The sequence below is a fragment of the Bidens hawaiensis genome, unplaced genomic scaffold, assembly GCF_021521415.1.
Source record: "Bidens hawaiensis isolate Kalapana, Puna unplaced genomic scaffold, B.hawaiensis_p1.1 tig00040004_1, whole genome shotgun sequence".
Taxonomy (NCBI): Eukaryota; Viridiplantae; Streptophyta; class Magnoliopsida; order Asterales; family Asteraceae; genus Bidens; species Bidens hawaiensis.
The window spans coordinates 120,146-147,286 of NW_027505637.1; the positions used below are offsets into that span (position 1 = coordinate 120,146).

The 27,141-nt window shown below is 35.2% G+C and overlaps 3 protein-coding genes across 3 annotated transcripts; all 3 read right to left on the minus strand.

The window, feature by feature from the left end:
- Positions 1–3,700: 3,700 nt before the first annotated feature.
- LOC143614418 (putative receptor-like serine/threonine-protein kinase At4g34500) lies at positions 3,701–4,421 on the minus strand. The gene is made up of 2 exons (XM_077087862.1): positions 4,289–4,421; positions 3,701–4,179 (listed from the first exon to the last, which is right to left on the minus strand). The coding sequence occupies exons 1-2, from the start codon at positions 4,419–4,421 to the stop codon at positions 3,701–3,703; spliced, it is 612 nt and encodes a 203-aa protein (XP_076943977.1).
- Positions 4,422–21,980: 17,559 nt separating this feature from the next.
- Positions 21,981–22,382, minus strand: LOC143614419 (uncharacterized). Its single transcript, XM_077087863.1, has one exon. It carries the CDS (start codon positions 22,380–22,382, stop codon positions 21,981–21,983), a length of 402 nt encoding a protein of 133 aa, XP_076943978.1.
- A 122-nt stretch (positions 22,383–22,504) lies between these two features.
- On the minus strand, positions 22,505–23,299 carry LOC143614420 (uncharacterized). Its single transcript, XM_077087865.1, has one exon. It carries the CDS (start codon positions 23,297–23,299, stop codon positions 22,505–22,507), a length of 795 nt encoding a protein of 264 aa, XP_076943980.1.
- Positions 23,300–27,141: the final 3,842 nt, after the last annotated feature.

Below are 27,141 nucleotides of genomic sequence, written 5' to 3' on the forward strand. Positions count from 1 at the left end.
TACACCAAAAGAATAAAATGTGTGAAAACCCTAAACATAAAATAATTGATGTAATTAGTGAAGATTAAAAATGAAAGGTATATTTTTATATATTAAAGAATGAAAAGTGTATTTTACTCTAGCAAATTAAATTTCTGTAGTGTTAACTGTTAAGTCTAGATTGGAGGGTCATTGTTTGATTCTGTGTTTTAGAGGCCCACCAACTTTGTAAGGTGAATAAGTACGAGAACTTCTTGGTTATTGCCTAATCCAAATAAAAAATATTAAAAGTTGTGGTCCAAAGTCTTGTTATTATTTTCTATGGTTGCGGATTCCGTGTTTTAGAGGCCCACCAACTTTGTAAGGTGAATAAGTACGAGAACTTCTTGGTTATTGCCTAATCCAAATAAAAAATATTAAAAGTTGTGGTCCAAAGTCTTGTTATTATTTTCTATGGTTGCGGATTCCGTGTTTTAGAGGCCCACCAACTTTGTAAGGTGAATAAGTACGAGAACTTCTTGGTTATTGCCTAATCCAAATAAATAATATTAAAAGTTGTGGTCCAAAGTCTTGTTATTATTTTCTATGGTTGCGGATTCCATGTTTTAGAGGCCCACCAACTTTGTAAGGTGAATAAGTACGAGAACTTCTTGGTTATTGCCTAATCCAAATAAAAAATATTAAAAGTTGTGGTCCAAAGTCTTGTTATTATTTTCTATGGTTGCGGATTCCGTGTTTTAGAGGCCCACCAACTTTGTAAGGTGAATAAGTACGAGAACTTCTTGGTTATTGCCTAATCCAAATAAAAAATATTAAAAGTTGTGGTCCAAAGTCTTGTTATTATTTTCTATGGTTGCGGATTCCGTGTTTTAGAGGCCCACCAACTTTGTAAGGTGAATAAGTACGAGAACTTCTTGGTTATTGCCTAATCCAAATAAAAAATATTAAAAGTTGTGGTCCAAAGTCTTGTTATTATTTTCTATGGTTGCGGATTCCGTGTTTTAGAGGCCCACCAACTTTGTAAAGTGAATAAGTACGAGAACTTCTTGGTTATTGCCTAATCCAAATAAAAAATATTAAAAGTTGTGGTCCAAAGTCTCGTTATTATTTTCTATGGTTGCGGATTCCGTGTTTTAGAGGCCCACCAACTTTGTAAGGTGAATAAGTACGAGAACTTCTTGGTTATTGCCTAATCCAAATAAAAAATATTAAAAGTTGTGGTCCAAAGTCTTGTTATTATTTTCTATGGTTGCGGATTCCGTGTTTTAGAGGCCCACCAACTTTGTAAGGTGAATAAGTACGAGAACTTCTTGGTTATTGCCTAATCCAAATAAATAATATTAAAAGTTGTGGTCCAAAGTCTTGTTATTATTTTCTATGGTTGCGGATTCCGTGTTTTAGAGGCCCACCAACTTTGTAAGGTGAATAAGTACGAGAACTTCTTGGTTATTGCCTAATCCAAATAAAAAATATTAAAAGTTGTGGTCCAAAGTCTCGTTATTATTTTCTATGGTTGCGGATTCCGTGTTTTAGAGGCCCACCAACTTTGTAAGGTGAATAAGTACGAGAACTTCTTGGTTATTGCCTAATCCAAATAAAAAATATTAAAAGTTGTGGTCCAAAGTCTTGTTATTATTTTCTATGGTTGCGGATTCCGTGTTTTAGAGGCCCACCAACTTTGTAAGGTGAATAAGTACGAGAACTTCTTGGTTATTGCCTAATCCAAATAAATAATATTAAAAGTTGTGGTCCAAAGTCTTGTTATTATTTTCTATGGTTGCGGATTCCATGTTTTAGAGGCCCACCAACTTTGTAAGGTGAATAAGTACGAGAACTTCTTGGTTATTGCCTAATCCAAATAAAAAATATTAAAAGTTGTGGTCCAAAGTCTTGTTATTATTTTCTATGGTTGCGGATTCCGTGTTTTAGAGGCCCACCAACTTTGTAAGGTGAATAAGTACGAGAACTTCTTGGTTATTGCCTAATCCAAATAAAAAATATTAAAAGTTGTGGTCCAAAGTCTTGTTATTATTTTCTATGGTTGCGCATCTGCAGCATCACGCCAGTCGATTTTGAACAATACGCCAGACGATTACTCATGACCCATTTGTTTAGTGGTATGTTGTCTGTCCTCAAAAATATAAAGTTGTATGTTCAAATCTTTAAAAGGCGCAAGATAAAGGTGGAATTTTGTTCTTAAAAAGAAAGAAAATAATATATACACAGATCGTTCCATTCTTATAAGAATTGATCCCACAATGACCATTAATTCATCACCTGAATCAATTCCACACGACCCTTCCCTTGGATAAGTCGATCCCTTACTTTTTCCGGTGATCTATCGCTTCCAGTTTACAACACCTAGTTATCCCTCGATCAGTGCCGTGAAACTCCATATCCACTAGTCAAACTCCCATCTTCGACAAACCGCACAACAATTAAACTTGCTCCTTTCGACAAACCAAATTTGAACACCATCCTCCTTTAGGTTCTGCCATCCGGGTGAGTGGAACTCACAAGATTTTGCAGCTTTATGCCACCTTGACACTCCCGGAAACAAGAATCTAAGTACTTTTAACTCTTCATCGTTTTTGAGCTATTCAACCATGCTGTCGTGATCACCCTCATTCAATCATATTAGATCTTCTCCCAACCATCATTGCTTTGTCATCATTTTAGAACATTTTGGTGTATTAACTTTGACTTGCCAACTGTTTGCGGACCGAACTTGTCAAGGCCAACCCATCATTATTCATTTCCACTAATCAGAGGAGCGGTCCCAACTCTCGTGTAATTCCAAATGTGTTTTGACCCCTAAAGATGCAAGAATAGCTAGGACCCGTGCGATTAAGCTTAATTAACATAATGCAATCATCAAACATTTGCTCTTTCATGTATTTAGGGTTAATAACGTATAAGTCAATCAATAGGTGAATAATAATACATATCCTGATTGCATTTTATTATGCTTTAGATTCTTGCATTTTGTAGATAAGTTTTATGCCACTTGATGGTAAACATTGTGATTGTAGCATGTGATCATAGCAATCTATGATGATGTAAAATGATCATTGTTTTCAATCCTTCTTATCATTCATGTGAATCCGTTTCTAGCAGAGTCACACGATCTTATTCTTGCCAGTCTATTACCGTTTCTTTAAACGATTGTTAACCTTGACTTGGATGACCATAACGAACATGCATTGAAATGATTAAATGATGGAAGTCCAATATATAAAACAACTCTTTCAGGCGTTTCATCAAAACAATGCATAAATAAAGTACGTTAGGCACCGAGTTCTTAACTGTAACATGAAGTTAAAGGTTATTTAGCAAAACCGTATTTATAAACCCGAATGTTAATATATATTTCTGAGCATGAAATGAAATTAATTTATATCAAAAAATACCCTGATTGTCCTTGGTGATCATGAGCAGCACAGGCAGTATCATCATTCCACCGTAAACCACTTGTTGCCTATCACAAACAACCAAACATTAGGATTCTAGATTAGATCAGGCATACGGTTTTTTTTTTTTTTTTTAATTCAACTGGCACAACTTACTAGTTGCTTATCAAGAGCTTTCTCTAGTTGTTCCACGACCTTCTCCATTGTTGGGCGTTCACGTCGGCTCATCAAACATTGGTAGGAAATGGTTGCAAACGTTAGTAAGGATGCTTGGTTTATCTGTTTCTTTAGATCTGGATGAATGATCTCATCTAATGTTTCCTTTCCCAATGGTTTTTGATCAAACTAGCTGAAAATTGATGCTCGTCGGTGGACTCTTTAACCCGTGCGATCCTACCACACAAAACTTCAAACAATAGAACCCCAAAAGAGTAAACGTCAGATTCTTTTGTGAGAAGACCAGTTTCTTCGTAGGCTGGATCAACATATTCGATTGTGCCACTAGCAATATTGGAGAAAAAGAAGGTAGACGTCATCCCAGGATTCAATTTGTACAACTCAATATCCGAGATTTTAGCTGTCCATTTCTCATCCAAAAGAATATTGGAGCTCTTAATATCACGGTGGAGAATTCTTTGGCGAGATCCAGTACCATCATGAAGGTACTGTAACCCACGGGCAGCATCTAGGCAAATCCGAAGCCGTTGTATCCATGTTAGATCTGTGCTGCTTAAATGTTTGCCGAGGCTGCCGTTGCTTTCATACTTGTAAACAAGTAACCTCTGCCCATCTGTTTTCATGTTTATAAACAGAAAGTAACGAAATCTCAGTTCTAAATTCTTCTTCTTGTTGGCCATACTGAGGATACAACATCTTTATGGCGATTTTGCCATGTTTACCAGATACGCCTTTATAGACAATCCCGAATTCACCATTTCCAATGACGTTCCCATTGGAAAATCCATTAGTTGCTTTTGCTAAATCTTTCAGAGGAATCTGCAAACAGTTCAGTACTTGTTCGACGGAAGACATGAGTTTTGAATCGAACGTGATGCAAATGTAGAACAGAAAAGAGGGAGAGGATTTAAAAGGCTTAGAAGGAGATGACACTTAATTTTTCTTAATAGGGGGTGAACACGTTTTATATAGATATAAGTAAAAAAACAATCTGGTTGTATAGATATAATCTGTGAGTTCAAATGGTTTCCACACTATATAGATGGCTTTTAATAACAGACAAATCCATCAAAGTCTTTCCGTGAAGGTGGGTTCCGTCCGAAAACATAGCATGGTTTATGGATGTACCGACCAGTCACCAATATAATTTACCATGGAGATCGCTGACGGAAAATGTCTAACGATGATCAACAATTCACTTATATAAAACTGGCAAAAAAGAATGCATTCAATCTTCTATTATATCTTGTATCCATAGTATTTTTGTCCGGTGAACTGGTGGGACCCTAAAAAATCCGAAACCTTTTTTTAATGATATTAAAGAACAAAGTATTTTATAAAAATTCATAGAATTAGAGAAGCTCTACTTCTTATAGAAAATGATCAAGGAATGCTCAGTTTATTTAACATACACACTTACCATTCATCCATCAAAAGAATAAAATGTTACAAAATAATTTTTACTCTTTGAAAAATTAACTTCCTATAGTATTAAGTCTAGATTGGAGGCTCATTGTTTGATACTCTGTTCTAGAGGCCTACCAACTTTGTAAGGACTTAAGTTATTTTATATAAATTTTAAAATGGAAAGACAATTTAAAGTCCATCAATTACTTTAAAATTGCCAAATTGTATGTGAATGAATAAGAGAACTTCTTGGTTGTTGCCTAATCCAAATAAAAAATATTAAAAGTTATGGACCAAAGTATAATTTTCTATGGTTGCGCATCCGCGACAGCACGCCTACTGATTTGGAACAAGACTTTACTTTGGATTCTTACACACGGATCGTTACTCATGAGCCAGTGGTCTAATGGTATCCTCCTCACAAATGTGAAAAGTTGTGAATTTAAATCCTTGCGAGTGCAAGGTAAAGATAGAATTTTATCGTAAAAAAAAAAGAAATAAGTAAGATACACAGTTCGTTTCATTCTTATAAGAATTGATCCCAACGTGCAACGACCATTCATCATCTAAACCAATTCCACATGACCTTTCCCCTAGGTAAGTCCATTACTCTTTCTGGTGATCTAACGCTTTCAGTTTTTTTACAACACCCAATTATTATCCCCTCGTTTGGTGTTGTATCTTCGACATACCACATCAAACTTGCTCCTTCGACAAACCAAATTCGAACACTATCTTCCTTTAGGTTCTGTCCTCCGGGTGAGTGGAACTCACAAGTTTTTGAGGCTTTATGCCACCTTGACACTCCCAGAAACAACAATCTAAGTACTATTAACAAAAAAAAAAAGAATAAGTGTGAATATTAAAAACTTCACATTATAGTGTGATTCATCATGAAAGCACTATCTTAACTGTCGTGACAAACTAACCATTTCATCAGTCAAGGCTGCTTGGAGCTTCTGTTTGAGTATCGATTTATACTCTCCAAATTACTGACCCGACCCTTTTGCCCGTAGTAGTTTTAACTTTTAATCTAAACATCATCATGTATGACCCAAATTCAAGGATTCTAGTCAAAACCTACATACAAGATTTAATATGCAACAATGAAGATTTAGAAGAAGACAATACTTACAATGAGCTTTTAATTATTCAAAGTTATACAACTAAAAAACTTGTTACAAAGAAAAAAAAAGAGAGAACAACATGAAAATAACTTGGAACCGCAAGGATTGCAGCGGCACGATTCCAGTCCCCTCAAATAGGTAACTGGTCAGAAATATTCCTCTCCACTCCATCATCACGTATTTTGAACTTTTTAAGAGTTTCAGTAACTGAGATAGCTTCAAGTCTGTCTAAGATACTCGTCCACTCACTCATGTCTTTGCTACGTAGATAAGTGCCTAAACGTTTAAGCGCTGATGGATGCCCGCCTAACTTAGAAACCATATTCTGTGAAACATCCTCGAAACCTTCCTCAGGTTTACTTTCCCCAAATGCATGCATAATGAGGAGTTTAATAGCCTCTATATCATTTAACATCTGCACCTTATATGCGATAGCACCGTGAGAATTCACCAGATCTTGGTTTCTAGTGGTGAATATGATTCGACTTCCATCACCAAACCAGGTTTTAGATCCAGCTAAAATCTTTAGGTGGTTAGCGTGGTCTACATCATCAAGGATAATTAGAACACTGTTTTGACGTAATCTTCTCTCCATTAAGAAAATTCCATGTTCAATGCTCTTTAAGATCACTCTTGATTTCAGAACATTTGAAAGAATTTTCTCCTGTAATGTTTTCAAGCCATGCATTCTTGATTCGGCTCTAACATTTTCGACAAAGCAGCATCCTTCGAATTCATGACATATTTTTTCATAAAGAAAAGATGCGAGAGTAGACTTACCACTACCCCACATCCCACATATTCCAACCATCTGAACATCACCTGAGCCAACTTTTAGAAATGATTTCAACTCTTGCATGCGGTTCGTTAGGCCAATTAGCTGGTCTATGTTGGAACTTACTTGCTTAGCATTTGCTTCAGCGTGTGTCATCGATTCAAGCAATTTTTGTGAAATGAAATTACAAAGTTCTTTGAAGGGTTTTGCTTCATGCCTGCACGTTGTATAAATGAGAGAATTAGTTCCGCACACAAATATAACATACACTTCAGTGCTACACTTTCACTCGAAGGTGAGAAGTACCTTCACATAAAAACAAAATGCATCCTAGAGTGTTCATTAGAACGGAACTTGACCAAAAAGATAATAAATTGTCTATAACGTTTCCTACGCAACTTTTTGTAGGAATATCATTGGAAAAACGGGGTTTCGACAAATTTCCAATGAAAATTACCATTTGTGTATATATATTTGAAGAAAACAAAGAAGGAATTACCCATCGTCTATGCTTCCAGGTTTCCATCCAGAATGATTAAGATTAGCTGCCTTCATAACTACTTTTCTCCAAGATTCAACTTTGTTACTATTTTCCAACTCATGTCGGGAAAACGCTTCTCTATAATGCCGGCTTGTTAAATTTCTCACTTCCGATGGTTCCACTTCATAGAATATAGGGATAACGATTTGTCCTGTCTTATCCTTATTTTCCATAATATATTCAAGTTCGTTCAAGCACCAAGAAGAAACAGCATATAGTCGCGAGAATACAACAATAACTATCTGTGAATCTTCAATAGCTTCAAGGAGGGATGGCCTAATGAGTCCTTCCTTATTACTTAGCTCATTGTCCTTGTAAATGAGGATTCCTTTGTCTTCAAGAGCCGAGTGTAGAAGCTTTAAAAAATCCTTGTGGAGATCTTCTCCTCTAAAACTAATAAAGACATCATACGTCCACAACTTAGAAGTAGAGGCATGACTGGACTGAGAAGAGGATGCCTGCAATAACCTGTGGTGTTGTTCGAAATTCATTAGTGTATAAGAAGTCTGTGCAAGTTTCCTTGGTATTATGGAATGTTAGACTTAGATTTAATCAAAAAATCAAAGTAACTTGGAAAGTCGTCGTCATCGTCATCATCGTACTCAGTATATCCCGCTAATAGCAAAGCTATGGTAGGATCTGAGGATGGTGAGATGTAGACAGCCTTTACCTCTACCCTTCATAATAGAGAGGCTGCTTCCGGTAAGACCCCTGGCTCAATTGTATTTTTGTATCAAGCCTTGGACGTAAGGCACATAACACTCAACCATCGGGACACCGCCGATTGGTGCATGTACCCTAGTATTTCGGCTATCAACACCACCACATGACGCCTGATTAACCTTCCGCCACTTTTAACGTTATTTTCACGAGATTAGTAAAATAACGTCAAAATTAGTGCAATTTCACTTTTGCCCACTCGAGGGTTCACACATATATACATTATATGTGCGCACCGCAAGCATTGCGTTAACTTGGAAAGTCATACAGGTTCAAATATAACTTGAAAAATACCAGTTTTAAAACACGACGTTTAGATATTAATTCATGCTGGGTAGGTTAGTTAAAACGGTTATTTAAACGTCAATTGTAAGGGTATAAATACCCATCTTTGTAGCGACATCTCATAAGTGTGTTAATAATATCAGTGTGTGTTTCTTTGTCCCTGTGCATGATGTCATGTACATACACATCTGGTTGATCCAATAATGACCCTATAGTAGCCATGTAACAATCTGGGCAACATGGAAAGGGTGCACTGAATATACATTTTTTTTATATATCGTAATGTATGGTTAGCAAAGCCATATCGGTATTTTCAATCCGTAAGTTATTATATATTTACTAGTTTGATCCTCCCGTGTTACGGGAGTTTATTTAAAGTTTTGTTTTTATCATTTTGCTATTTTATGATGATTATTTTATTTTTTAACGTAGTTTTGTTTTAATTTAATACATATATTTTAGTTTGTTATAATATTTTTTAACGTTTAGGTTTTATCTGTTGAGATGTTTAGGTTTTTTTAGATTTTTAAACGAACAAACATAAACGAACACGAGCATCCTGATTTTTTTTTTAAATGTACAAACATGAACACAAATATTTGTCTAATGAAAAAAGAGGCGTTGATGTAATTGACGATGGTAGGTAGTATTAGAAGTTAACCGCCGATGGAGATGATAGACCAACAACGAAGAACATGTAAAGCAAATAAATTAAATTAGGGTTTGATAATGAAAGTGTTTATCAATAAATGAGATCTTATAACCCATTTGAGAGCTATTAGAGTTTGGTAAGACACATAACCCGTGAAAATTATTCTTTGATAATTAAGGGGTTATTTCACAAATAAATGAGATGTTATAACCCGTTTAAGGGTTATCCGGGTTTGGTGAGACCCACGGCTCGTGAAAATTATTGTTTGCATATGAAATAGTTTTACAAATAAATGAGATGTTATAACCCATTTAAAGACTATCTGGGTTTGGTGAGACCCATACCCGCGAATTCAGGTCATATGCATAAGAATTCTCCATTTATAAATCAAGCAATCTGGTGGCTCTAGAGAATAGGGAAACAACCTGAGAGTGACACCTAAGATTTTATGGTATGCAATTATATAGATAGTTAGATAAGAAAAATATAAAGAGAGACAAAAATGAGAAATGTGATAAGGATTTGTGATCTACAAAAACCTCTAAAAAAGTTTCAAGAAAAATAATAAAAAAATTATAACTCAAAATATAATTAAAAAATAAAAAAGTAAAAAAAGTAAAATATTTCATTCGTCATTCTCATTAAAAATACGAAAAACAAAAGACACTAAGTCAAACAAAAAAAAACACAATGGCGAAAATAAACAAAAAAAACATAACAATAAATAAAAAAAGACACAACATATCGCAAAATTTAACAAAATTCCGAATATATTATAACACAATTCAAGGAAAAAAGACACAATCAATGACGAAAATAAACAAAAACATAATGATAGATAAAAAAGACACAATGATCTTTTAGCCTTAATATTGTGTCTTTTTTTAATGAGGAAGAAGGATGAAATATTTTAGTTTCTTATTTTTTATTTTTTTGTTTTTTTATTTATATTTTGAGTTATGATTTTTTAAATTAATTTTTAAATATCTTTTTAGAGATTTTTTGTATGGCCACAAACCCTTCCTATTTTTTCCCTTTTCTAAAATAACTTAGACTAGTATTTATAGATATAATATAAATGAATTGTAAAAGAAAAATGAATAATTATTGGTCTATGACATATATTAGTTTTTAAGGGAAAAAATATATGAGGATTAACCATAAACCAACACGTGTCTACAATTATTTTAATTTATTAGAATAAATAGATAGATATTAGGCATGAAGTGAGACCGAAATAAATCAGTTTATGAAAATACCCTGATTTTCCTCGGAGATGAGCAGCAAAGTCATACTCATATGAACTCTGTGGTGCCTATCAGTCATGCATCCAAAAACTTTTGTTAGTGATAATTAACAAAAGTATTCAATAAAACACATTCAGATTGTTTATACTCAAATCAAACTTTTTAAATATTCCATTAAGCTCGACAAAAGTTTAAATTAATAATAATAATAAAGAAAATCTATTCTGACTTTCCTCTCTGCTTCTAAGATGAGGGTGGTTATAAATAGTAAAACACCTTAGTCGTTTCGAATTTTACATCTAATTAATACTTGAGATTCGCTCGTAAGAAAAGTTTCAAGCTCGAGTTTAATTCATTTATTATTTATTACTTATTTTTTATTTTATATATAGCTATAACATTATATGAATGACTTAATATGTATCATTTGACTATTTTATAGTGATATGTATAAAAAATTTAGCACGTAACATATATTTATTGTATCGAATATAATTATTTTATTTATATAAATAATAGGCTCGTGTAAAATCCTAATAGCGGATTGGCTCATTTACACGAGCCAAAACAAAAGCATCCCAGGCAAATAGACTTTTTAATTTGCATATGTTGTTAATAAATGGGATCAAATAAGGAAAAACTGAAGTAGATGGTAATCAATATAGGCTTTAACGCTAAAATAAAAAATAATCATAATAATAACAAAGAAATGAGAAAGAGAACTTATGACTGCAGCAACTTACTAGTTGATTCTCAAGAGCTTTATATAGTTGCTCCACAACCTTCTTCATTGTTGGACGTTCATTTCCGCTCATCAAACATTGGTAGGCAATGCTTGAAAACGTAATAAGGGAAGCTCTGTTTATCTGATTTTGTAGATCGGAATAAACGATCTCATCTAATGTTTTCTTTCCCCAATGTATTTTGACCAACGTAGTTAAAAATTCACGCTTATCCTTGTACTTAGTAACACGTGTTAGCCTTCCACACAAAACTTCGAACAATACAACCCCAAAAGAGTAAACGTCAGATTTTTGTGTAAGATAACCAGTATTCAAGTAGTCTGGATCAACATATCCAATTGTGCCACAAGCACCGGAGATAAGAAAGGTAGACTGCATATTTGCTGGACCTATTTTGGACAACCCAAAATCAGATATTTTAGCTTTCCAGTTTTCATCCAAAAGAATGTTCGAGCTCTTAACGTCACGGTGGAGAATTCTACGTTGAGGTTCCACATCATCATGAAGATATTGTAACCCACGAGCAGCATCCAGACAAATTTGAAGTCGCTGGATCCATGTCAGATCAGTCCGGTTTAAATGTTTGTCGAGACTGCCATTGCTTTCATACTTATAAACAAGCATCTTCTCTCCACCTTCATTACAAAATCCGATAAGGGAGACAATGTTTTCATGTTTATAAACCGAAAGTAAAGCAATCTCTGTTCTGAATTCATGATCTCCTTGACCTTGCCAAGGATCCAACATCTTTATGGCGATGTTGCCATGTTTTACTGATACACCTTTATAGACCTTCCCAAATCCACCCGTTCCAATGCGATTATGATCCGAAAATCCATTAGTTGCATATGATAATTCTTGGAGAGTAATCTGCATGGGCTTCACAGCTTCTTCCTCAATGGAAGACATGATATTAATATGTTGTGAATTTGGAACTGAAAAGAGAAATAGAGTTTAAATTAAAGGCTTAAGGAGCTGATGATGATGGTTTTGAATATGAAGAGAGATGGCACTCTTTCTTTATAGGAGGGGTGAGGTAACATAAAATAGATGAACACATTTTATTATAATATAAGTCATATATATAAAACTATATGACCCTTAACGCGGTTTGCAATAAACTCAATTTTATAATGTTGATTTAATAATACCAAAACTAATAAGACAAACCTGTTTGTATGAATATTGATTGGTTCAGATCCTTTCCACACTATGAAGGGCTTTTAATGATGGACGCATCCGTCGGTGAGGCGGTGAGTTTACGAAAATTAACAAATTCATAGATGAAAATATGGCAAAAAGAATGCATTCAGTCCTCTATTATATCTGGCATTCATTGTATTTTTGTATGGTGAATTGGCGGGATCCTAGAAAATCCGAAACTTTTTCTAGTGATTTTGAAGAAAAAGGTATTCTACGAAAATTCATAGAATTAGAGGAACTCTTATTATAGGAAATTATCAAGGAATACACTTGCTTATTTAACATACACATTTGACATTCATCCATCAAAAGCATAAATGTGTGACAACTCTAAACATAAGAATAAGTTACGTAGTTAGTGAAGATTAAAGAATGAAAAGTGTGTTTTTAGTCTTTAAATTAATATTTGTATAGTTTAAAGTCTAGATTGGAGGCTAATTGATTAATTCGTTGTATTTTAATGACCCACCAACTTTGTAAGAATATCAGTTTACCAAGACTTTTTTTTATATTTTGAAATGGAAAGATAATTAATAGTCCACCAAATACTTTAAAAATACCAAATTGTATGTGAATACCATAACTTGGTTGTTGCCTAATCCAAATTGTAGAATTTGTTTATTGCTATATTCTTTGATTTGAGAATATGATATTGAAACCAGTTGTAATAAAGAATTTTAAAGTTGTGGTCTAAAGTTTTATTATAATTCTGTGATTGCAAATCCGCAGCAACACACCTACCGATTTTGCACGATCCTTTGAGATCCGTAGGTAGATACAGAGACCACTCCGTTCTAATAAGAATTGATCCCAACGTGCAACGACCATTCATCACCTGAACCAATTCCACATGCCTTCGGCAAGTCCATTACTCTTTCCGTGATCCATTGCTTCCAGTTTACAACACCCAGTTATCCCCTCGATTTTATCCACCCGTGGAACTTCCTAGCTTCGAAAAAGCATATTAAACTAGCGTCTTCGACAAACCAATATATTTCCTTAGGTTCTGTCAACCGGATTAAAAGAGCTCACAACCTTTTGCGGCTTCATATGCAAACTCTTAAGCATTCTAACACCACTTTTACTGTGTATGTAACACCCCAACCCGGAACAGGCTAACGTGTTACTATTACAGATATCAAATCAACGCCACAATCCAAATACAACAAAAATTAATGCAACCTACGTCATATTATTAAACAAAATGAATTAACTTTAAGAAGCTTGAACTTCATTTTTTTATCTCTCATCACTAAATTCCCAGAATCCCGGATTACCTGAAAACAAAATAAGAAAAACAAAACAAGAAAACACGGCTGAGCCAAAAATTGCCCAGTAACGGAAAGAACAATAGTATAGGTAAGGACAGACGTAAGAGAATAAATATACGAACTTCAATTCAAACTCGAAACCAACCCTTTATACCTAAACATATACTTAATAAAATTCGGATGTATGATCCGACACTTGGCCAGAACATGGTCAAACGCATGCGGAAATATATCAGAACTATAACAAAAACACCCAGAGCCAGAAACATATAACTTGTAACATATAATGTGTGACGTGTAACATATAACGTGTAACATTTAACTGAACTATAATTAAATGCGAAACATAATCCGATACACGATCGGGACGTAATCTGAATATACTCAAATTTAATCAAATGCATATACACATATCAAAACGGACCAGAAATATAGCGAAACAAAATATAATTACTAAAATACACGACGATGATGTTAAAATAAATAGGTCGTGTAATACGGAAGCACCCAGAGCCGAAACAGAGGGGTACACAGCTAGCTAGTCCATGCACCAAGGAGACGGTGTGGGTGGCGTGCACACATTGTTCCATCTCAAACAGAAGTCAGGAGTCAGGAGTCAGAGGTCGGAGCTAAGATCGATCTATACGCCTCTAAGTGGCCAAGGTACTACATGAGTACTTTCAGAGACGCCGTGAACTTTGATTACGCACTGTCACGATAAGTGCCATGTCAGGAGTCAGGAGTCGGAGCTAAGATCGATCTATACGCCTCCAAGTGGCCCTAATACTTCAAAAGTACTAGTTAGAGACGCCGTGAACTTTGATTACGCACTGTCACGATAAGTGCCTTCCCGTTGACGCCCCAACGACAAGTCAGAAAATGCTCGGGTAACAGAGTACTAAAACTAAAAACATATAACTAAAATATATCATATAAAATAACTGAACTAAAAATATAACCGACGCGTAACGAAAATCCGTACTACAAAGTAACGGAATAGATTCAATACTAAAAGTGAACAAAAACAGAAACCGTACTACGAAGTAACAAGAAATAGAATCCGTACTACGAATGAACAAAATATAATACTATGAGTAACAAAAACGGAAACCGTACTACCAAGTAACAGAATATAATTAATACTAAGAGTAACAAAAACGGAAACCGTACTACCAAGTAACAGAATATAATTAATACTAAGAGTAACAAAGACGGAAACCGTACAACAAACTAACGGACTATAATTAATACTAAAAATAGCAAAAACAGGAAACCGTACCTTAACTTAGCAAGCAAAGCAAAACCGAACGAGTCGTCCTTAACACGTACTAGATCCTACATTTTAAATATACTTTTGAATTAAATTATAGAACTTAACGTTGTTGTTTTAACAACCTTTCCGGCGACGGTGGTTTTATTAATCATCTTACTTAACGTAGTCGATAATACTATTATCCGAACCATCTTATATGAGTATTATTCTTTTGTTTATTATAGTACTAGTAACTTTTACTAAAGACACAAATAAAGGATGCATGGAGTGTCACCCAGAACCCGATTGAATAATATTACAAAAAGAATTTTGATAACCTAATAATAAAGAGTTCTTGTACCATATAAACATGTACGTGTATTCTTATCACCACCCTTTTAACAGTAAGGTTAAGTTAACATGATAAAAGTGGGTATTAATTAGCAGAAAACAAAATATGTAAGGTGACAAAATCAGCAAGATGTCTTATGTTTTTTTTTTTTTTTAACAAAACCGAATTTAAATCACATTCTAGTCGCCGGAAACAAACCAGAATTCGAGGACTAAAACGATCAACATGAACAGGAACTGTTACCTCAAAATTCGAACAGCAGATAATGAGGAAGCAGCGGTGGTTCACCTTCGTAGTCACGTGACGATAACTGTCTCCACTAAAACAGAGAGGTCAATGGTTGTCTTCGGCAGCAGCGGTGGCGGCGGTGGTTGGCGATAACAATAGTCGGCGATAGTTGAAAAGAACCGAACCAACGGTGAGATAGCAGCAGCTGTGGTTAACTACAGCGGTGACAGAAAGCGGCGAGGAGGGTGGCGAAGGTCGCCGTTTTCCGGCGACGAGTTGCAGGTCGGCGGTAAGGGTGTATACGGCAGAGAGATCCAGAGATTTAAGGTTTTGTTATCTTGGAGTCTTATCGCGTTTGTGTATATATATATTAAACGAGTTATAAGCGTGATCAAATTCCTAAATAAGTTAGTTGTTTGTTGCTCAAGTTTTCGCTGGAATGTTACAAGATGTAAACTTGCTCAAACTCAAATTCTTAAATTTCATATTTTATTCAAAACACTCATCCGTTGATGTTATTATTATTATTATTAATTATACCATTTACAGTTTAAAATAATATTTATATTAAAATTATGGTTATTCGTTTGTTATCTAATACAAAAGTTTGGGTTATTATAATTATACTCCCCTAAAAAAAAAATTTCGTCCTCGAAATTGTAAGACGGTGACACATACTTTCGGATATCACGGAAACGAAACAAACTTAAAACTTTCATAAATTCAGACATGACAATTGCAAAGTCTTGGAAACAAATATTAGGACATATAAAACAGAATTCATATGAAATCAAAACCATCCAAACTGAAATAGCTGACTCGTTGCCATGATGATATTGAACGAAACTATGGGTAACCTAAAACTTGTATCGGATAATACTAGTTCTTATAAACGGAAATCAAAAATTTCATTTGAACACAGAATTACATATAACATAGTGGATAACTAATAACTACAATAAATAAATTTTGATGAGCTAAAGCCTATGACTAAATTGTGTAACTAATAACCAAAACGAAAGACAGATAACTGAAACATGTGACTTATAAGTGGAAATAAAAAGTGATAACTAATGGAATACTAAAAAAAAAAAAAAATCAAGACTTGAAACGTAAATTTTCAAAAACATATTTTGAATATTAACATGCATTTCTACACTGATATAAAAATAAATAAATATATAATAAAAGACACGTAACACTAGCAGATAATAGCGAAAACTTAAGACAATGTCGTATCTAAATATTAGAGGAACATTAAGCTGCAAAATGGATTTTAGTAGCACACATACATACCTGTAAATTCATGGTTACGTTCGCGACCATAATCATCAATTTACCTTACGAGTGTGTCCTAACGGTCCTTCCATTACACATCTTAAAGACTAAACTTATATAAAAAAAATGACGTGTTGATATACTAAAAAAAATGATGTCAAAGTCTTGACATAAATGATACGAAACACGACCCAAATATGCTAAACTTCAAACATACCAAACATAAGAGTCTTCTAACATGACAGATAAACAGAGTGTGAAACTTAACAAAATCCAAATTCGCACGAAATCAAACCCAAATAAACTGAAATACGGGGTACTAAAACGAAAACAAATACGGATAATCAAATTGGTTCATGGCTTCAATTTCCCCAGAACTAATCTTTTTGCGCAGGTCTAGCGTTTTCTCCATTATTAGCTCTAGGGTCCCGCTGAGGGCAGTCTCTGATCATGTGTCCTGCATCTCCGCATCTAAAACAACGACCTTCAGCTCGACGACAAGCACCTCCATGACGTTTCCCACACGTGCCACACAGAGGAGTATTTCGGTTTTGTTGATTAAGTGGTTGAGCTCTGGTGGGGTTATGATGTTGTTGCATATTATTCTGTGCGGTCCTATGATTCTGATTTTGATTTCCCCCATTTCGTGGCTGATTGTTGAAATTCCCATCAGTACGCTGTCTACGGTCTCGGGGTACAAGGGACTGTTTGGTTCCAACCTGAGCAGAAGATTGACCCTGATTATTTTCTCTTGGCCGCTTACGGCTTTCATCAAAAGACTTCTGGCGGTGTTTCTTATCATTATCAAGGTTCTTAACCGCATCAACTATCTCATTTATGTCATTAAAACGGAGGTTCAAGATAAACTTCCTATCTCGGTCACAAATGGCCCACTTGAAATGGTTGGTCTGTTGTTCTTGCGTGCCTACAGTTGGGCCAAGAAAACTAACCAATCGACTGAAACGATTTTTAAACTCAACGATGGGCTCATCATTAGCCTGAATAATTGAAGAATATTCTCTCAAATATTCACTGCGATCAGCATCAGTGAAATACTGTTGGTAAAACAAAGTACGGAATTCATTCCAAGGAAGTGTAGCAGCATAATTGTCTCCACCACGTGCAGCTTTCAGTGTCTTCCACCATCTGTGAGCGTCATCTTCGAGCTTGTAAGTAGCTAACCGAACCTTAAACACATCTTCAACACCCAGCACTTCAAACAGTTTCTCGATGTGCGCGATCCAGTTTTCAGCTTCTACTGGAGAACTAGCAGTACTAAAGGATTTTGGCTTTTGCTTTTGAAAACGCTCAAGCCAGACATGAATACCAACAGGGGGATTGTTGCCTCCAGCGTTGTTGCCACCGGCGTTGTTCCCACCGGCATTGTTGCCACCGGCATTGTTGCCACCGGCATTATTTTGCTGCAACTGTTGTATGATGTTAGGGACTATTTCCGCAATAGCTGCATTGACGGCGTTAGTAACAACGGTGGCAAGAGGAGGGTCGTTTCCAGCATCATTCTCGTTTTGGCGATTCACACGTCTTCTAGGAGGCATCTGGAAGTAAGGTAGCGTATGAGCTAAAAGATAAAGATTTACGGAATACGCGGAGAACGAGAAGAGGAATCCTAACCCGACGTCTACCCATTAACTCACATGATTAATTCTTTATTGTATAAGTTTTCTACAGGAATGAGCCTGAGCTCTGATACCATAACTGTAACACCCCAACCCGGAACAGGCTAACGTGTTACTATTACAGATATCAAATCAACGCCACAATCCAAATACAACAAAAATTAATGCAACCTACGTCATATTATTAAACAAAATGAATTAACTTTAAGAAGCTTGAACTTCATTTTTTTATCTCTCATCACTAAATTCCCAGAATCCCGGATTACCTGAAAACAAAATAAGAAAAACAAAACAAGAAAACACGGCTGAGCCAAAAATTGCCCAGTAACGGAAAGAACAATAGTATAGGTAAGGACAGACGTAAGAGAATAAATATACGAACTTCAATTCAAACTCGAAACCAACCCTTTATACCTAAACATATACTTAATAAAATTCGGATGTATGATCCGACACTTGGCCAGAACATGGTCAAACGCATGCGGAAATATATCAGAACTATAACAAAAACACCCAGAGCCAGAAACATATAACTTGTAACATATAATGTGTGACGTGTAACATATAACGTGTAACATTTAACTGAACTATAATTAAATGCGAAACATAATCCGATACACGATCGGGACGTAATCTGAATATACTCAAATTTAATCAAATGCATATACACATATCAAAACGGACCAGAAATATAGCGAAACAAAATATAATTACTAAAATACACGACGATGATGTTAAAATAAATAGGTCGTGTAATACGGAAGCACCCAGAGCCGAAACAGAGGGGTACACAGCTAGCTAGTCCATGCACCAAGGAGACGGTGTGGGTGGCGTGCACACATTGTTCCATCTCAAACAGAAGTCAGGAGTCAGGAGTCAGAGGTCGGAGCTAAGATCGATCTATACGCCTCTAAGTGGCCAAGGTACTACATGAGTACTTTCAGAGACGCCGTGAACTTTGATTACGCACTGTCACGATAAGTGCCATGTCAGGAGTCAGGAGTCGGAGCTAAGATCGATCTATACGCCTCCAAGTGGCCCTAATACTTCAAAAGTACTAGTTAGAGACGCCGTGAACTTTGATTACGCACTGTCACGATAAGTGCCTTCCCGTTGACGCCCCAACGACAAGTCAGAAAATGCTCGGGTAACAGAGTACTAAAACTAAAAACATATAACTAAAATATATCATATAAAATAACTGAACTAAAAATATAACCGACGCGTAACGAAAATCCGTACTACAAAGTAACGGAATAGATTCAATACTAAAAGTGAACAAAAACAGAAACCGTACTACGAAGTAACAAGAAATAGAATCCGTACTACGAAGGAACAAAATATAATACTATGAGTAACAAAAACGGAAACCGTACTACCAAGTAACAGAATATAATTAATACTAAGAGTAACAAAAACGGAAACCGTACTACCAAGTAACAGAATATAATTAATACTAAGAGTAACAAAGACGGAAACCGTACAACAAACTAACGGACTATAATTAATACTAAAAATAGCAAAAACAGGAAACCGTACCTTAACTTAGCAAGCAAAGCAAAACCGAACGAGTCGTCCTTAACACGTACTAGATCCTACATTTTAAATATACTTTTGAATTAAATTATAGAACTTAACGTTGTTGTTTTAACAACCATTCCGGCAACGGTGGTTTTATTAATCATCTTACTTAACGTAGTCGATAATACTATTATCCGAACCATCTTATATGAGTATTATTCTTTTGTTTATTATAGTACTAGTAACTTTTACTAAAGACACAAATAAAGGATGCATGGAGTGTCACCCAGAACCCGATTGAATAATATTACAAAAAGAATTTTGATAACCTAATAATAAAGAGTTCTTGTACCATATAAACATGTACGTGTATTCTTATCACCACCCTTTTAACAGTAAGGTTAAGTTAACATGATAAAAGTGGGTATTAATTAGCAGAAAACAAAATATGTAAGGTGACAAAATCAGCAAGATGTCTTATGTTTTTTTTTTTTTTAACAAAACCGAATTTAAATCACATTCTAGTCGCCGGAAACAAACCAGAATTCGAGGACTAAAACGATCAACATGAACAGGAACTGTTACCTCAAAATTCGAACAGCAGATAATGAGGAAGCAGCGGTGGTTCACCTTCGTAGTCACGTGACGATAACTGTCTCCACTAAAACAGAGAGGTCAATGGTTGTCTTCGGCAGCAGCGGTGGCGGCGGTGGTTGGCGATAACAATAGTCGGCGATAGTTGAAAAGAACCGAACCAACGGTGAGATAGCAGCAGCTGTGGTTAACTATAGCGGTGACAGAAAGCGGCGAGGAGGGTGGCGAAGGTCGCCGTTTTCCGGCGACGAGTTGCAGGTCGGCGGTAAGGGTGTATACGGCAGAGAGATCCAGAGATTTAAGATTTTGTTATCTTGGAGTCTTATCGCGTTTGTGTATATATATATTAAACGAGTTATAAGCGTGATCAAATTCCTAAATAAGTTAGTTGTTTGTTGCTCAAGTTTTCGCTGGAATGTTACAAGATGTAAACTTGCTCAAACTCAAATTCTTAAATTTCATATTTTATTCAAAACACTCATCCGTTGATGTTATTATTATTATTATTAATTATACCATTTACAGTTTAAAATAATATTTATATTAAAATTATGGTTATTCGTTTGTTATCTAATACAAAAGTTTGGGTTATTATAGTGTAGCTATCAGGAGCTGTACATTTGAATAATTTTTTCCAACTTTGCACAACAAAAGACACAAGCCTGGATACGTACTATTTTATAATATATTATATAGGTATCATATTAAACTCTATAGCTTTGTAACTAAAATGACACGGTTAATATAACGATAGCTCAACTAATAATAAAATGCAGCTAATATACAGGTACTATCTACTCCTCCTAAAACCCTTTTGTCCAGAAAACAGTAATACTATAATTAACCATTAGTGGACCTGTAAACGGACAAAACGAACAAATTGGATTCCCACACAAGAACAACTTGCAGTCAGTGGCGGATCCAGGAAATTTTCTCACAGGGGTCGGGATTTTTATGGTCGGTACTAATACAACTGTCGGGTCGAATCGGGTCGGGTCGAATCGGGTCATATATATAAAAGGATTACCAAACAAAATATTAGATAACAAATACATCAAAGTTGTTATCTACGAGTTTTCATTTTTTGAAATCTAACTATTACATCATCTACTTTAACATTGATAAGCAAGTCTTTCTCAATGTAACAAATACAACTATCGCTTAAATTTTCATCACCCATTCGATTACGCAAATCAGACTTCACATACTTCATCGCCGAAAAGGATCTTTCAACGGTTGCGGTTGCGACGGGTAATACGAGAGCTAACTTTAATAAACAATACACCAATGCAAATGAATGGTGTTTCTTTGTTTGAACCATCAATTGAACAAGACTTGCTAAACCATTCAAGTTTTCAGATCGTTTATCTCCTTTCAAATTATCGATGTATGTTGCGAGTTCAACCGGGAGTCTTCTTTTATCACTTTCATCAAAATCATATGGGTATAACTCGACTAATTGTAATATTTTTGGAATAGAAAATGCCCGAAAATTATCACAAGGAGTTAAACAACTCAAAGAAACAAGTAAGTCGGATGTTACCTCGTTAAAACGGTCCCCAAACTCTTGGATTTGCAAATCTAGAACCGCATTGAAGCAATCATACTCATAATAGTGGCAATTTTCATGTTTGTCTTTTTTCTTGGCGTTAGTATGTTAATGTAGTCATCATTCATCTTTACCTCTAGAATATCATGTTTTTCACAAAAAGAGCTAACCTTCTCCACAAACTTGTTATACCCCTCCAACATAAAGTCTTCAAGTTGCCGCTTGGTTGAAGAAACCAATGAACTCGCGTTCACCAAATCTTGTTCTTTTCTTTGAAGACATTGAGACAATGAGTTTGTGACGTCTAGAATATGCAACATCAAGTGCAAGTAAAATACAAAGTCGTATTTTTTCATTTCCAATTGAAGTCCTTGCGCTTGGCTCATGATAGCTTTCGTCTTACCCGTTTCTTCAACATATTTAAGCACATCCATGATCATTGGATATAAAGTAACCAAACGATCAAGTGTTTTATAGTGGGAATTCTAACGTCTATCTCCGGGCCTTGTAAGAGATAGCTCTTGATTCAACCCACTTCCGGTAACCAAGACACCTCTCAAGTGTTTTTTTTACTTTCTCGAAGCTTATCTTGTCGTTTGCTAGATGCGCAAACGACATTTGCTATAGATGCAACCATTTCAAAAAATCTCCAAATAGGCTTATGTTTGTTCGCAACACCCACAACAACAAGTTGAAGTTTGTGAGCAAAACAATGTATATAAAAAGCCGAAACATTTTCTTTTAAAATTAAAGCCCTTAACCCGTTGAACTCACCCGACATATTACTTGCGCCATCATAACCTTGGCCTCTAATCTTGCCCAAACTAAGTCCATGTCGGCTAAATAAATCATCAATAGAGGATTTGAGAGTTAACGTCGACGTCTCCAAGACATGAACAAGCCCAATAAACCTTTCCTTAACCACTCCATATTTATCCACATATCGAACCTTGTTGGATACATCACATGATTCATCAACTAACAAAGAGAAATAATCTTCACCAAGATCTTCAAAAAAAATTTTTAATACCTCTTGAGCAAAGCAATGTTTAAGATCTTGTTGAATTGTTGGACTTGTCATTTGGCTATTCCCGGGTGCATTACCTAAAATAACCTTGCCAAGCTCTTCGTTTTGTTCTCCCATTAATTCTAAAATTTCCAAGAAAAGCCCTTTATTTAATGAATCTTTTGATTCATTATGACCACGAAATGGTGCCCCTATCTTCACTAGTCTTTTTGTAACACTACTAGAAGCACCTAATCTAAGTCGATAATTGGACTTTTCCTTCTCACTCTTTTTATCAACAAAAGTTTGTAGCAATTGATCTTGGTTAAGCAAATCTTCACCCATTTTAAAGACTTTATTATGAAAACTATTAAAATCCCCTTGATGACGATGAACTTTATCTTGTCTAGTCCAACCGTTAAACCCCTCTCTAATGAAAGCTTCTTGGAGATTTCTAACTTGATCCTTGAACAAGTAGAAATGTAAGCAATAAACACGATCGTTTTTTATACTATACTCTAACCACCCCTTAAAATTAGTATACCAACTAACCGGAAAACGTCTTGAATCATTACCGATCATTCTATATGGAAATGCCACACCGCTTGGTTGACATGGTCCTCTTAGTAGATATGTTCTTCTTATTGCATCTCGTTGATTCACGTTATAACTAGAGATCGGTTTTCTATCGGCGGGTCCGAAGGAAGATTATCCAATTCAACAAACTCGGGAGTCTTAGAAGACGATCCTTGATTTCCTTTTTGTTTAAGAAATCTCTCCATTATCGGATTCATTTTTCTTTCTTCCTATAAGATCAAAAATACAACAAACTTAGCAAGTAATCAAACTATTAACCTAAAATCACAAAATTCCCCCATTTTTTTTAACATAATCTAAACATCATTAACCTAAAAATCTTAAAGCCTAACTAAATTAGACATAAATTAAATGTATTACGTATTTATGTTATACCTTATCACAAAGATGGATGTTGAAAATTGAGTCAGAGGAGGCAGAGCCGTAGTCCGCACAGGCTGTGAGTTGAGTTGTTTGGCCGAGAGAGGCCGACGCCGATCAGAGGGACTTAGGGACAGAGGGACGAGGTCGAGGGTGTGAGGGTGTGACTGATTATGTTTGTTCTGTGTAATTGTGTTCAATTGTTCTTGTTCAGACTGTTCAGTTGTTTGGCCGATGATCAGAGGCGGTAAAGGGTTAAAAGAAAATATTAATTTAGAATAGGATTGGGTATTGGGCTAAAAAAATGAGTAGGGTTTGAGTTGGGTATTGAGCTTAAAATTGGATTAGATATTAAACTAATGGGCTTATTGATATTAATAGGAAAAATTGTTTGTATAACGTTTATATAATTATATTTATAAAATTTTCATTGTATTTTTTAATACGGTTAGTCTCAAAAACTCATGGGGGTCGTCTTCAAATTATACAGGGTTCGGCTTCAAAATTTCACAGGGTACGGGGTCAAAATTATACAGGGGTCGGTCGGGAATTTTTCGGTATATTAACATTAAAAAGTTTTTTTCACAAGGGACGGGGGACACCCCGGGCTTCTTACTATCTCCGCCCTGCTTGCAGTAATATCAAGTATCACAATATTAAAAATCTGGTGGAAGCTAATCAAGTGAACTTGAAATCATGTCACACTCAAGAACAACTTGCATATCTGCTAACAAATTGGTACTAGGAGCTTATCAGTTTTGTTATCTAGGAGAAACATTGGGAGTAAGGAGGTTTGAATCACTAGAGTTAATGCTGAGAATGATTCAAATCAGAAGTGACCGTTGAAGCAAGCCGTTGGTGATCGTGGAAGCTACATGGAGAGTCAATAATATGTCCGAGTCGTATGCATTTTTTGTGTTTTGTTTAGCACGTTCATGTTTACCAAGTCTATCATTAAGTTTGTTAGGACTTTGACTCAAGTCGTTTATTTCCGTTGTAATTGTTACCTATATAAGGTTGTTTCGTTCAATGAACTAGTGAAGTGATCATCATCTAGTTTTGCGTTCAATAATGGTGTTTTGTATCAATCTGATTCAAGAGAGTGAAGGATGCACTCAAAGTTTGACCTTGGTCAAATTGATGTTCCAAATTAAGTCAGCCCAATCTTTGTGCATCAGTAGTGGGATTTAAATAAGGGTTAATTATCAAAATAGACAAGTTTGATCCAATTTTTTTCTAAATAGATATGTCTGACTTAGTCTACATCTCTTCAATCATCGAGTGTTTGACCAATAAGCAGGTGACACGTCAGAAGCCGGCTAAGCTTAGCCGCCACTTTATGGACACGGGAATTTGTGAAAGTAAACGGGCCCACTTTTAGCATAAAATTCGACACGTGTTAAAGGCGGCTAAACTTAGCCTACATCTCTGGTTATTTAGTCGGCATCATTGACTCTTAGCCGGCTTCGGGATATGTGTCTATTCACTTAGCCGGCTCCATGTATTCCTTCTTAGCCGGCTCCAACTCGGCTTGTAGGCTAAAGCTTCACTTAGCCGTCTTCTTTTTTTTAGCTGTCTAATTTTTAGCCCCAAAATTTAAAATATATACCAACCTTACCAACCCTATTAAATACTTAGCCGGCTTCTATATTTTTATCTCTTAGTCGGTATAAACTTAGCTCCCGAAATTAAATACTTTTACATACTCAATTAAATATTTAGCCGATTTCTATTTTTTTCTCTTAGCCGTCAGTTTTTTTTTCTTTTAGCGGCATGTTTTAGCCATCAGAACTAAATACATTTAGCTACCCAAATTTAATTTTTCACAACCATTCTTATAAAACTATACAACCATCTTTACTCCATCTTATATAACCATCTTCACCATATCAAAGTTTTTTACTTTCTTATCACACGAGATCTTTTTTTTCCTCATTTTTAAAAAAATATGTTTGTTCGTCGTTTATAGTGGTGGGAAATTGCATGTTGTTGATCGGGTTGTTGAATACATTCCCCCTTGATTGTATGAAACGTGTTTTACACATAAGTACAAATATTACTTGTGATTATTTAATACCTTTAATATCAAAGGAGTGTGATCTTCAAAATATTACAAGATTATCCTATAAGATGTCTACATTTACTGATCCAATTGATTTAGTGAAAGATTGGGATGTAAAGTTTTTGTTAGAAACAACGTCTAAAATATATTTGAAATATTTGAGTTGTTGGTTGTTCAAGAAATCGATGTTGGTTCATCTGTTCAAAACTAGAAACGTATTTCTGTTGGTTTGTCAAAGATACCTGTTTCGAGTGGTTCGTCTAGCCAAATACCTTTTTTTTCGAAAAGCAGAAATTCCTATTGGTTTAGATATTCATGTCAATTATTTTTAGCCTTATTCCTGTCGATTATTTTCAGCCGTATTCTAAATGTCAACTAATACTATTAATATTTATAGAATTAATATCAAAGCTGCATTATTTTACCACCCGTGTATTAAACGGGATATATCCTAGTAGTCAAAAAAGAATGAAAGTGAGCCAAGTGTTTTACTAGGTAAGTAAAATATTTAATTTTGGCGGCTAAAACATGACGGCTAAGAGAGAAAATCAAGATGTTTAAGAGAGAAACAAAATGCGAGCCGGCTAAATATTTAATTTGGTAGTTAAAGTATTTAATATGGCGACTAAATGAAGATGACTAAGAGAGAAAAACAAGAAAGTCGGCTAATTATTTAATTGGTTTGGTAAATATTAGACGGCTAAAAGAAAAAAAAAGACGGCTAAGTGAAGCTTTAGCCTATAAGCCGAGTTGAAACCGGCTAAAAAGGAATATATGGAGCCAACTAAGTGAATAGACACGTATCTTGAAGTCGGCTTAGAGTCAAGGATGTTGGCTAAATAACCAGAGAAGTAGGTTAAGTTTAGCAGCCTTTGACACGTGTCAAATTTTTATAGGCTAAAGGTGGTCCGTTTACTTTTCACAAAATTATGTGTCCATACAATGGCGGCTAAGCTTGGCCAGCTTCGCCAACGTGTGATCTGTTTATTGGTCAAAAATTCAATAATTGGATGATGTAAGCTAAATTAGACATATCTATTTAAAAAAAATTAGGTCAAACTTGTCTATTTTAGTTATTTACCCTTTAAATAACCATTTAAGGGGTAAAACCTAATTTTCTAAGACAACATAAAAACCAACTAAAACACATGTTTCAAAGTAAAAAATA